Raw genomic sequence first — 11274 nt, forward strand, 5'->3', positions numbered from 1 at the left:
GCGCCCGGCCTCATGCCCGCGCCGCATCACACAGACGCAATGACAATTAAACGAAAAGTCGAAACTAAATACAAACTACCTACGCTCAATTGGATCGCGCTGAAGCCCAATCAGGTAAATAACTTGACTTAATTAGCTATTGAACATAAATAGGCAATATTCACATTGTGCCAAAGTGGACGATTTTTTGCATACTTCATTACTATAAAAGTATTTAAAGATTTTTTAATATTAAATATTAATATTTAGTAGAAAAATTTAATAATTATAAGAGCCGAGTTTAAAACTTCTCGCCAAGTTATAAAATGCAAAGCTATTGGTTGCACGTTATAGTTAGATTTAATAATTTCTTCAACCAATCAAATACTTTATCTGTTTAACAACGTCACAACACTCCGCCACACTCCATTCGCGTTTCAATCGCACGAAAATCGCGGTATTTTTACCTCATATTTTATGTAAATTTTTTGAAACGTTTAAAAAAAAGATAAAAACGCATATTCCTTATTAATTTATTTTAATAATAATTACATATTATCGCATATCCAGGTGCGCGGCACGATCTTCAACGAGCTGGATGAGGAGCGTCCTCGGCGACGTATCAACTTCGCGGAGTTCGAGCAGCGGTTCCGGCTGGGCGGGGCGTGCGCGGGCGGCGCGGGGGGCGCGCGCGCGCTGCCCGACAGCGACGCGCTCGCCTCATTCCCCAGCAAGCGGTTCCGCAAGCCCGACACAGTGTCCCTGCTGGAGCACACGCGCCTCAGGAACATCGGTGAGTCTTCCAGTGATTCCCAAAGTGGTATATCCACCCCTAGGGGTCTATGACAACCCTTTTTTGATAATATAAGGTGGCAAACGGCCTTCCACCGAAATGGAAAGCGACCGCTACCCATAGACATCCGCAATTGCACGTAAAGAGTACATTTCCCCTTCCTGTGCGTCTCCTCCACCGTCAAATCCACTTTTCCTCCACATCCTTACCTCTTAAGAAAAGGGTGGAAAGGTAAAGGGACTAAGATTAGGTCTCCGGTTTAAAATTAGACCTGCTAGGGGTCTACGTCAGCGAAAAAAATGGTTGACAATAGCCCTAGTCACCTCTTAATTTTCACCGCTGATTTCCTTGAATGTACATCTGAATAAAATAATCAAATTTTTACTGTCTTTTACAGCGATATCGAGAAGAAAACTTGACACACCAGTAGAGAAAGTAATAGCGGCGATCAACAACCTAGATCTCAAACAGCTGCCGCTAGAAAGCGTCGAAATCCTCCAGAGGATGGTGCCCACGGAAGCAGAACAGAAAGCATACAAAGAATACGTAGCAGAGAAGAAGAATATAAACCTGCTGACAGAAGAAGACAAATTCCTCATGCAATTAACAAAAGTCGAAAGGATATCAGCGAAACTCTCCATTATGAACTACATGGGAAACTTCTTCGATAATATTCATCTAATAACGCCTCAAATCCACGCGATTATCTCAGGTTCCTCATCAGTCAAATCATCACAGAAGTTGAGGAATGTTCTAGAAATAATTCTAGCGTTCGGTAATTACTTGAACAGTAGTAAGCGAGGTCCAGCTTACGGCTTCAAGTTGCAGTCGTTAGATACACTCGTGGACACAAAGTCGACGGACAAACGAGTCTCTTTGTTACACTACATCGTGGCCACAATACGACAGAACTTCCCCGAACTGCTCAACTTCGATACTGAACTGCTGTACATCGATAAAGCGGCACAAGGTAGGTACAGCACTTTATTGAAAAAGGGGTAAGAGAGAAAACTGTCTTTGTTATTTTTAACATTGTAATGTTCTTAGTCAATCTATCTATACATATAAAATGAAATTAGGGTGTCTGTTTGTAATATCATAGGAAAAATTCCAGATTTTGGGAATATGATGTATTTGTGTTGCTGATAACGAAAATCGCATTTAAAAAAATTTGTCTGTTCCGGGTAATCTCTGAAACGGCTAGACCGACTTCGACCGGACTTTCACTGGAGGGTAGCTGACATTGACGATCGTATTATAGCCTACTTTTTTAATTCCGCGCTGTCAAAATAGCTACCAGACCGCTATCTCTGGAACGGGTGGACCGATTTGGACGGGATTTTGACTGGAAAATAACTTATAAAAAGTAGATGCACTGGAATGTTATAGACGACCATTTTTTTTAATTCCACGCTAACAAAGTTTGCGCCCAACAGATCGTATCTATATATTTTTTTAACATTACGACTTGTATGTTAATACCAATTAAATGTTTGTATTTTGATCACCCTGGCAGTGTCGCTGGAGAACGTGGGCGCGGACGTGTGCGAGCTGGAGCGCGGCATGGAGCTGGCGCGGCGCGAGGCGGAGTCGCGCGCGCACTCGCACGTGCTGCGCGACTTCATCGCCAACGCCAGCGACAAGCTGCGCCGGCTGCGCGCGGAGACCAAGCACGCACAGGTCGCACATGCTTACATACCTTAGCAATTATAAAATATTATACGGTTTGTCCGACTTGACGGACCAAGATGTACAGTGTGTCCGGCTTGAAGGACCAAGATGTACAGTGTGTCTGGCTCGAAGGACCAAGATGTACAGTGTGTCCGGCTCAAAGGACCAAAGATGCCTATGTGCTCTTCCAGTCGTATCATATCCTCATCATCAATGCCAAATTTTATCACGATCCGTTTAGCCGTTTAGGCTACAAACTCTAACTAACATCCATCCATCCATTTAAACTTTCGCATTTATAATATTAGTAAATTTAAATGCGAAACTTGACATAGATGAATGTTAGAGTTTGTAGTCTACACTGCTGAACGGATTTCGATGAAATTTGGCATAGATGTAGAGAGGTTACGAATCTGAATCTTACGCTGTTACCTCCGGTGTTCCTCAAGGATCGCACATGGGACCTGTACTGTTCCTCGCATTTGTGAACGACGTAGTTGACGTTGTAAAATATGCCAAATGTTCTATATTTGCCGACGACCTTAAGTTGTATAAAAGGGTTGAGACTCTTAAAGATGTCGACGAACTACAGAGTGATTTAAACGCCGTAAGTACTTGGTGTTTAGCAAACAAAATGGTTTTAAACACTAACAAATGTTATCATATAAAATTTACAAAAAAGAAACGAGTAGTAAATTCTAGTTACGAAATCGATGATGTTCGGCTGGCTGAAGTAAGTTGCATTCGAGACTTGGGTGTACTGGTGGACTCCAAGCTCTCGTTTACTGAGCAGGTTGATGAGGTAGTTAGGAGAGCCAGCAGAGCCCTAGGGTTTATAAGGAGATCCTGCTCCGATTTTAAGACAATTACGCCGTTAAAAATACTTTATAACGCACATGTCAGATCTATTCTTGAGTACGCGTCTTCAATCTGGAATCCTACTTACAAATGTCACATTACCCGTATCGAACGTGTACAAAAGAGGTTTACTAGAATGCTTGCCTTTAAAGATCGGTCAGCTCCGCGATTCTGCAATTACTCACAAAGACTCGAGTACTTTAAAATCAAGTCACTAGAACATCGTAGAACGGCAACAGATTTAAAGCTTTTATATAATATCATGCGAGGTATAATGCTTGTTCCCGAATTACTGTCTGAAGTCAACATCGCGGTGCCTCGTAGCAGCTCGGTTAGACGGACCAGGAGATGCGAGCTGTTCAAACCGAAATCTTATCGTACCAACGTAGGTCGGAACTCTGTAATTAACAGAATCTCCACCAGTTATAACGATTTTGTAGCCATCGGTTGTCATGATGTTGACATTTTCCATGACTCCATGTCCCGATTTTTGAACTTAATAAACAAAAAAGATCTCCGCTTATATTATCACCAGTAACACTTTTGTATTTTCTTTTATTGTTTTTGTTTAATATGTGTACCCTAATTTATATTAGTTGTAATTAACGTGATTCAACGTTTGTTATTAAAAAGTAAAACATCATTTTTTGTGAGCGCTGTGTACGCCTTTCATCTGTATGTTCTTCTGCTTCTTTGTTTCTCATTGTATACGGTATATTAATTTGGTTGTGAACCTTGAACATGCAATTGGTGTACCTTTCCAATAAATAAATAAATAAATAAATAAATAAATAGTCTGGAAGAGCAGGTAGACTACTTATTTTTATTACTTAATTTCTACACGGAAAGAGTCGCGGGTGAAAGCTAATAAGTCTATACAACTCAAAGGGTACTTCGCAATTGGCGAAATATATTGTATTCTTATGTATTGATTGTATCGTTAACCTGTGTACAGGATTCATTCGCGATGTGTGTGGAGTACTTCGGCGAGGCGCCGCGCAGCTGCGACGCCAACGCGTTCTTCTCGCTGCTCGTCCGCTTCACCAGGGCGTTTAAGGTAACGTATTTAGGAAGTATGGATGGATGTTCGTGTACTATGTATCTACAGAAAATCGCTGAAATTTACTATAAATCTATACTAATATTATAAAGACGAAAGATTTGTATTTTCGTATGTATTGAAATAACTCAAAAACTTCTGAGCCTGTTTGAAAAATTCTTTCACCATTAGAAAGGTAAATTATCTATAATATAAGCTATCTGTTTTTTTTCACGCGGGCGAAGACACAAGGAACAGCTAGTGTAGAACATTCTCGAACAAAACATACTCTAGTTAACTTTTTTAATTCCGCCCGTTCGTAAAATGAAACGCCGAAAACTTTATTCAATTTTCGTAGCAGAATGAAAGAGAAAGACGCTCTTCTCTCTACTAAAGACAGATGCTCTCTCTTTCACTCTCATTGTACGCCGAAAACCAATTTCAATTCTCATAGCAGATTAAAGTTTATCTTTCTACAAAGTTTGTTCTTTCTCTTGCTCTCTCTTTCCCTCTCATTGTAATGCAATATCGCTGTCTCACGTTACAGCAAGCGGACGCCGAAAACGAGCAACGACGCCGGCTGGAGCTGGCGGCGCAGCAGGCGGACAGCGCTGACAGTAACAAGGTCAAGGTCGTACAGAAGAAACAGCAGGTAAATAATTTCAACCTTATTTTCATACTAATAAGACACACAATCACATGACAATGTTCACTATTAGACTGTGCAGTCTAATATCGACTTTAATGTAATGAAATAAGATGCAATTTAACTTGTAAATATAAAATGTGTCATAAATCATTTGTTTGGCTTGTAAAGTTTAGTATAGCTTCATTGTTAGAGTCTGCATTGTTTAATCGTTCCCATTGAAATACTTGTATAGAAACATGGTTTTTGTCGTCTTTTTGGTGTAAACGGAACATGTTTCTATACAGGTTTAAGACAATAGAAATTCACTTTAGTAGTGCATAGATATTAAATTTTAGTTACTTCATGTTAAAAGGCGTTTTTAATTTTTTTGCGAATTAATCACCTTCAAATGCAAACTATTGTTTGTAATTAAATAAGGAATTGTTGTCAATTGCAGTTTTCAGCTTGTAAAGCCTTTTTTACTCGATTTAATGTTTTATATGTTAAAGAACCTATGGTAAATAAAAATTGTTCTTTTCTATTTGTTAATAAATTAACTTATACCTTATGTATTAACGGTCTGTATATAAATTTGTACATAACTGTATGAAGGCTAGGCAAAATATTGCCATATCATTTATTTGTCTACATAGTAAAATCGTGTTTTCTGTTGGATATCATAGAATTTGCTTAACGCATAGTTTTTTTTAATATCGTGATTTTTAACGTATTTTACTTTAGTTAATAGCACTATGAAATATCGCTTGGCTAACTTATTTGGATTATTCCCAACCGTCACCCCGCTTTGTCCCAAAGTGCAAACAGATGATAATAAAAAATTTTATCTGTCCCATCTTTTGCGACAAGGGGACGGTTGGATCTTAATTTATTTCATAACGGGTCCTTTTGTCACCTTATTGGTGATAGTGGGAAAAGATGGGACGGATGAAACTTTTTATTCTCACGTGGGGACAGGGCGGGGTGACTGTTGGGAATGATCCACATATTTGTGTTTGTCATGTAGTTTGGACTATAACTCACTTTGTAAACCATAGTTTCGTGCTTTTATTTGTGTAGCATATTTGATACTGCGCTTGGCCCCGAAAATCTTAATAAATCCACTTTGTCTTAACACTCGTACTAAAAAATTTTAGCTGTCACTTTCATTCTGTTGAAAAAATATGAAATAACACGATGAAGTTAGGTATCACTTAGGTGCAGTTTTCATGCATAAGTATACTTTAAAATCATTTATAAAAATCGTTAGAACCATTTTATTATATTTAAATGCTTTTATATTCATTTTTCATCAACCTCATATAAGTTAATTTCGATGAAATTCAACAGAAATTTCTTGTAAATTCAAGGAGCCGACCTGATGTTCGACCGGCGCTGATGTAAGCCTAGCCTTTTTAAAGTAGTCGCATAATACCAATGTTGTATTTCAATTACTTTTTAATTTATTCGTATTATAATAGTTTTGATGTGAATTAACTCGGTGATGGCCTATGAAGGTTTTATGGTTCACATGACAACATTGTTAAAAGGCGTTGTTCTAAATTAAATCGATAACATTAAAAATATTCCATTTTTCATGCTCGATTAAGGACTTTTCCCACCACTGGCTGATAGAGGCTCGGATAGCAGAGACAGTTATCAGTCCTATCAAATTGTAAATTGTCTTATAACAATTGAACGTGTAAAATGATGGGAATATCGGATTTTGTTACCTTATCTGACAGTGACGTCATTTATAACCTATCTGAGCCTCTATCCGCCAATTTTGGGAGAGGCCCTTAATTTCTAAATGCGCGAATTATCTTCAAATGTTATTTAAATAAATTAGTAACAAAAATATAAAATAGGAAAAGATGTTATGTTATGTTATGTTTAAAGATTTTGATTTGGAACATTATATATTCGTATTTATGTAAATAAAATTAGAATTACTCTTATATTTCGACGCAGTGTTGCCATGTTAACCATGCTAGGGTGATGGTAACACCGGATAATTTCTCACAGAGGTTTAACTACGCGGCGGTCAGCGCTGGCCTATTGCAGCAACACTTGTCTCAGTTGAGGAACAGTCTAGACCCAGTCTAGACCCGGTCTAGACCGAATAGGACTAACGCTAGGAGTAAGTCGACGTCTGTTAGCACAGGGGCCTAAGCGTTGCGTGTTTGTTTCACTACTAACATGATTGTGTGTGTGTTTGTTTGTGTGAATGGTATATATTTAATTGGTGTATTTAAATGGCCAGTAACATTTTTTTGGTAGACTTATATAAATTTAATATACGCCAGTTAAAATAATAAAAAAAATGTAAAAAAAAACATGACAAATAATGAGGGTTACTAGGTCTATGTACAATTTGTTGCATTGCATGTTTTGTACTGAAAGTGATGTATGAACGAGCTTTATGGACACAAGCATTAAGCATGGTTTACACAGATGTGTCGTCGATTGTCACCTAAAGTACTGTACCACACTACTAATTGTTAATTAACACCTATGTGTACTTAGCTTTTAAGAATTTACACAATTTGAGCTATGTTTTTAATTTAATGGTTTACACGACTAAAAGTCCCATTTATTTTCTCTGAAACAATATTTTCTTACAGACGTTTTGACAGTGGAAAAAATCAAATATTAGTATAGAAGTTTTCAGATGTCTTGACAGCTCTTAATTTTGTAGACATCAAGCGCAGAACATTTTAATTGAGAGGATCCGCCAAGATATTTGAAAAGAACTATACTTATCTTTAAAGTTTAAAAAATGAGAATGAAAAATATGAATTATCTAGCTATTGTAGGCGTTGCTGTTATTTTTCCGGCTCGAAGGACCTTATATAGTGTTACTTTATTACATTATATCTTTATGTATTAACTATTGCTTATATGCATGGCATGTATAACTGTGCTACGTGCATTTAAATGTTTATATAGATTTTCCAAAAAAAATAATGTTTTGTCTCTGCTTCGTTGGATTACAGCTAAATAAAACACGCTTTATTTATTCAGTAACATTACCTTTATTATTTCTATGCTTAACTATTATCTATATTATTTAAAATGTTATTTAAATATAGTATTAACAAAAAAAACAATTTAAATCTTATTAATATATGCAATGTAAATAAATCTTCTGATACAGGAGGCTGTAATCAACGAGCTAAAAACGAAATCGCAGAGCGTTGGCGAAAAGAAACTTTTACACCAAGATGAAGTATACAACGGCGCGTTGGAAGATATATTACACGGGTTACGTAGCGAGCCTTATAGACGAGCTGATGCTGTCCGACGCTCCCATAGACGGCGCATCAACTCCCACAGACTGTCCAAAGGTCTCGAAGAACTGGACGTATGATACGCACCGCCCGCGCACGAAAACTCAGTGCGTAGGGCTATTTTAGCCATCAATGCTAACGCAGCATTCCCAACGGATAAAAAACGTCGCAAAGACCTAGAAATGGTGCACAAAAAACACACGATTTCAATTTATAATATCGATGACGTCACAGATCTCCCCAAGGTCAAACCGTCTTCGTACAAGGTCGCGCCGGTAGATCGAGAAGTGGAGGAGAGATGTGAACTGTTGAAGTCCACGTATGACGTCATCTCGAAATATACAAGAGCTATGTTTGATAAGCAGAGTGAGACAGTAGTTTGAGAAATTGCTATCTGCGGGTACTATCGGCCAACAATATTCGATCCTGGAAATCGATCCGAAAATTTTAAATTTGTATGAAATAAAACGCTTATTGACAATATTCTGAACAATAGATTTTTGATTGGTGTTGCTATCTTTAGATTGGTTAAATTTAAATTAAATAGACTGAAATGGTAATACAATGGATAAAAAGAGGGTAAAGTTCGAATATAGAATTCGATCGTTAGTTTTTTTTGTGTATTTTATGTTTCATACACAAAGTATTTTTAAGTTTATAGTTTTCTGTATATATTATTGAGGTAATATAATTTCATAGTCGATGGTTTTTAGTTGTCTATATTTGTTTTTGTAGATTTTATGTATATGGCAACACAATTTGTAACATTTTCGTAATCGAGTTTGAGGTTATGTAGTACCCGTGGAACTAAATATGCCTAAATAAAGTTCGATGCAACGAGACACGATATTTTTCTATCGAAAATATACTTTTTTTGTTACAACTATACAAAGATTTTGTAGCTTTTAGCACTTTACAGTACACCCGGTTTTGATACGCTCGCTTTAGCACGAGAATTTTATTTACTGGCAATAAAGTTTGATATAGTCCCCGCTAGATGGCATTGATCGCCTTACAACGCACATTTGTATACATTTCTAATTAAATTTTGTAGTACAGTAGAACCTCGATAACTTCAAAAAATAACATATTCTCTTTTTATCAGAGCCCAAAACCTCTATAACATAGGCCCTTGATATCTTAAAACCTCTATAACTTAAAATGTTTTGTGTTTCCCTTGGACTTTAACTTATGGAGGTTCTACTGTACATTTAAATTATAAGGGTGTCCTTAAACGTATTTAAAAATGTACCGATAAATTAGTATAATTAACCGCTTTTATACAAAGTTGTATGGAATTTTTGTATGACGTTGTATGGGACTTTTGTACGACGTTGTATGGGACTTTTGTATGACGTTGTATGGGACTTTTGTATAACGTTGTATGGGACTTTTGTATGACGTTGTATGGGACTTTGTATGACGTTGTATGGGACTTTTGTATGACGTTGTATGGAAGCGGTGCGCATTTAAAAGTGTAGCATTTTGTACCTACCGATATTGTGATAGTATAAATATACCAATTTGTATCTTTTTATTATCAGGCAACATTCGCCTCTCATCTGAATTAATTTGTTATTTTTTAAAATATAACTGCTACACTCAGAGACGCTAAAAGTCATTGTAAACATCCCTGAGTGAAGATTTAGTATGATATCTATATTAATTATTGGTTAAATGATCGTGTATCGTCTCTGAGTATCGCATATCATGACATTTGACATTTAATTATAGTTTAAAATTCCATAGATTAAGTTATGAAGATGAGTTTTTTTTTATGTAATGTTTATATAATTTTAATAGTTGATTTATGGTCGTAATCTCAATATATTATTTGTAAATATAATTTACAGGAGTTCTGTACTTTCCGACACGCATAATGTAAATATATTTTTTTATATATTCACTCAAGATACTTGGGTTTTGTAGCGTTCTGCTTGACGTTTCTTTTTATTAAGATTATTTTAGTTTAAGCAAAGGGAATAATATATTTTACATACCATTTGGAATGAAGATGGACACACACTAATTTGGTATGAACACACAATATTGAATGTTTTGTAAAGAAAATATTAAGACTACAAAAAATGTCTTTGGCTTGTTATTTTTTATTTCATAAAGACTTTGTTACCATGATTAAAAAAATAAAAATTTTAATTTCTGTCTTTTTTTTATCAACCTGTTTAGTGTGTGATCACCTTTATGTTTGTTTAGGGGGTGCTCATTCGCACATTTATCGATAAAAAATTTTTTGGTTGGTTTAAATTGTTGGGTCATGAATGAGAGTGTGAGGTAGTGTAACAGGGTTTTGAAAATATGCACAAAAAATTTGTTAATTCATTTAATAATTCCTGCCAAATTTCATTCTGTTTTGTTTAAATTTAAAGTTATACTTTAAAAAGGTCAATTATTCTTACAGTTGTCGATATCGATACAAAATGACATTAGATTTTAAAAGTAAACTTTTCTTCCTATTTTCGAATTTCGAACACGGCATTTTTTTTTGTATATTCATATTTTTACTTTACATAATGTAAAAAGTGTTGTGTGAAGAATGTAACATGAAAAACAAATTTAAAACAACGTAAAAAATAACTGCTACATAACGTAGCGTGTTAACAGTAAGTCTGAAAGTCCTTAAATAATTTCACTGTATCGATATTGGTAATTGTGTTGACGTTTAAGTTTCGTAGATATCTAAGTGCGCGCGCACACCTTTGACCAAACTATCGCACAATTGTGCGATTGTCGATTATTTCGTAATCAATTCTACTATTAACACGACAAAAAATTGATTAGTGTATTCATCCATATAAGGTTATAGGAATCAAAGCGAGATCAAACAGTTGGGCGATAATTTAGTTTCAGGTGTGCGCGCGCTCTAATAGATGCAATAATCTCGGTGCGTTTGAGATGTCTTTGGTTCATTATGTACGCTAGTTAGTGACAGTATTCAGTGATGCAATAAATGACATAATTTGAAGCCTTTTATTTTTATTTTACACCAGAAACACGCTGT

The 11274-nt window shown here is 36.0% G+C and overlaps 1 protein-coding gene across 1 annotated transcript in view; it reads left to right on the forward strand.

Moving 5' to 3' along the window:
- LOC106108732 (formin-like protein CG32138) overlaps window positions 1–9364 on the forward strand; it is a 57185-nt gene extending 47821 nt beyond the window's left edge. Inside the window, exons 12-18 of the mRNA XM_013289992.1 lie at window positions 1–114; window positions 550–772; window positions 1170–1742; window positions 2289–2452; window positions 4257–4358; window positions 4888–4992; window positions 8123–9364. Coding sequence (XP_013145446.1) covers window positions 1–114; window positions 550–772; window positions 1170–1742; window positions 2289–2452; window positions 4257–4358; window positions 4888–4992; window positions 8123–8335 — 1494 coding nt within the window. The 3' untranslated portion in view covers window positions 8336–9364. The remainder of the gene's footprint in view (window positions 115–549; window positions 773–1169; window positions 1743–2288; window positions 2453–4256; window positions 4359–4887; window positions 4993–8122) is intronic.
- Window positions 9365–11274: the final 1910 nt, after the last annotated feature.

This window comes from Papilio polytes, unplaced genomic scaffold, assembly GCF_000836215.1.
Source record: "Papilio polytes unplaced genomic scaffold, Ppol_1.0 DF821400.1, whole genome shotgun sequence".
Lineage (NCBI taxonomy): Eukaryota > Metazoa > Arthropoda > Insecta > Lepidoptera > Papilionidae > Papilio > Papilio polytes.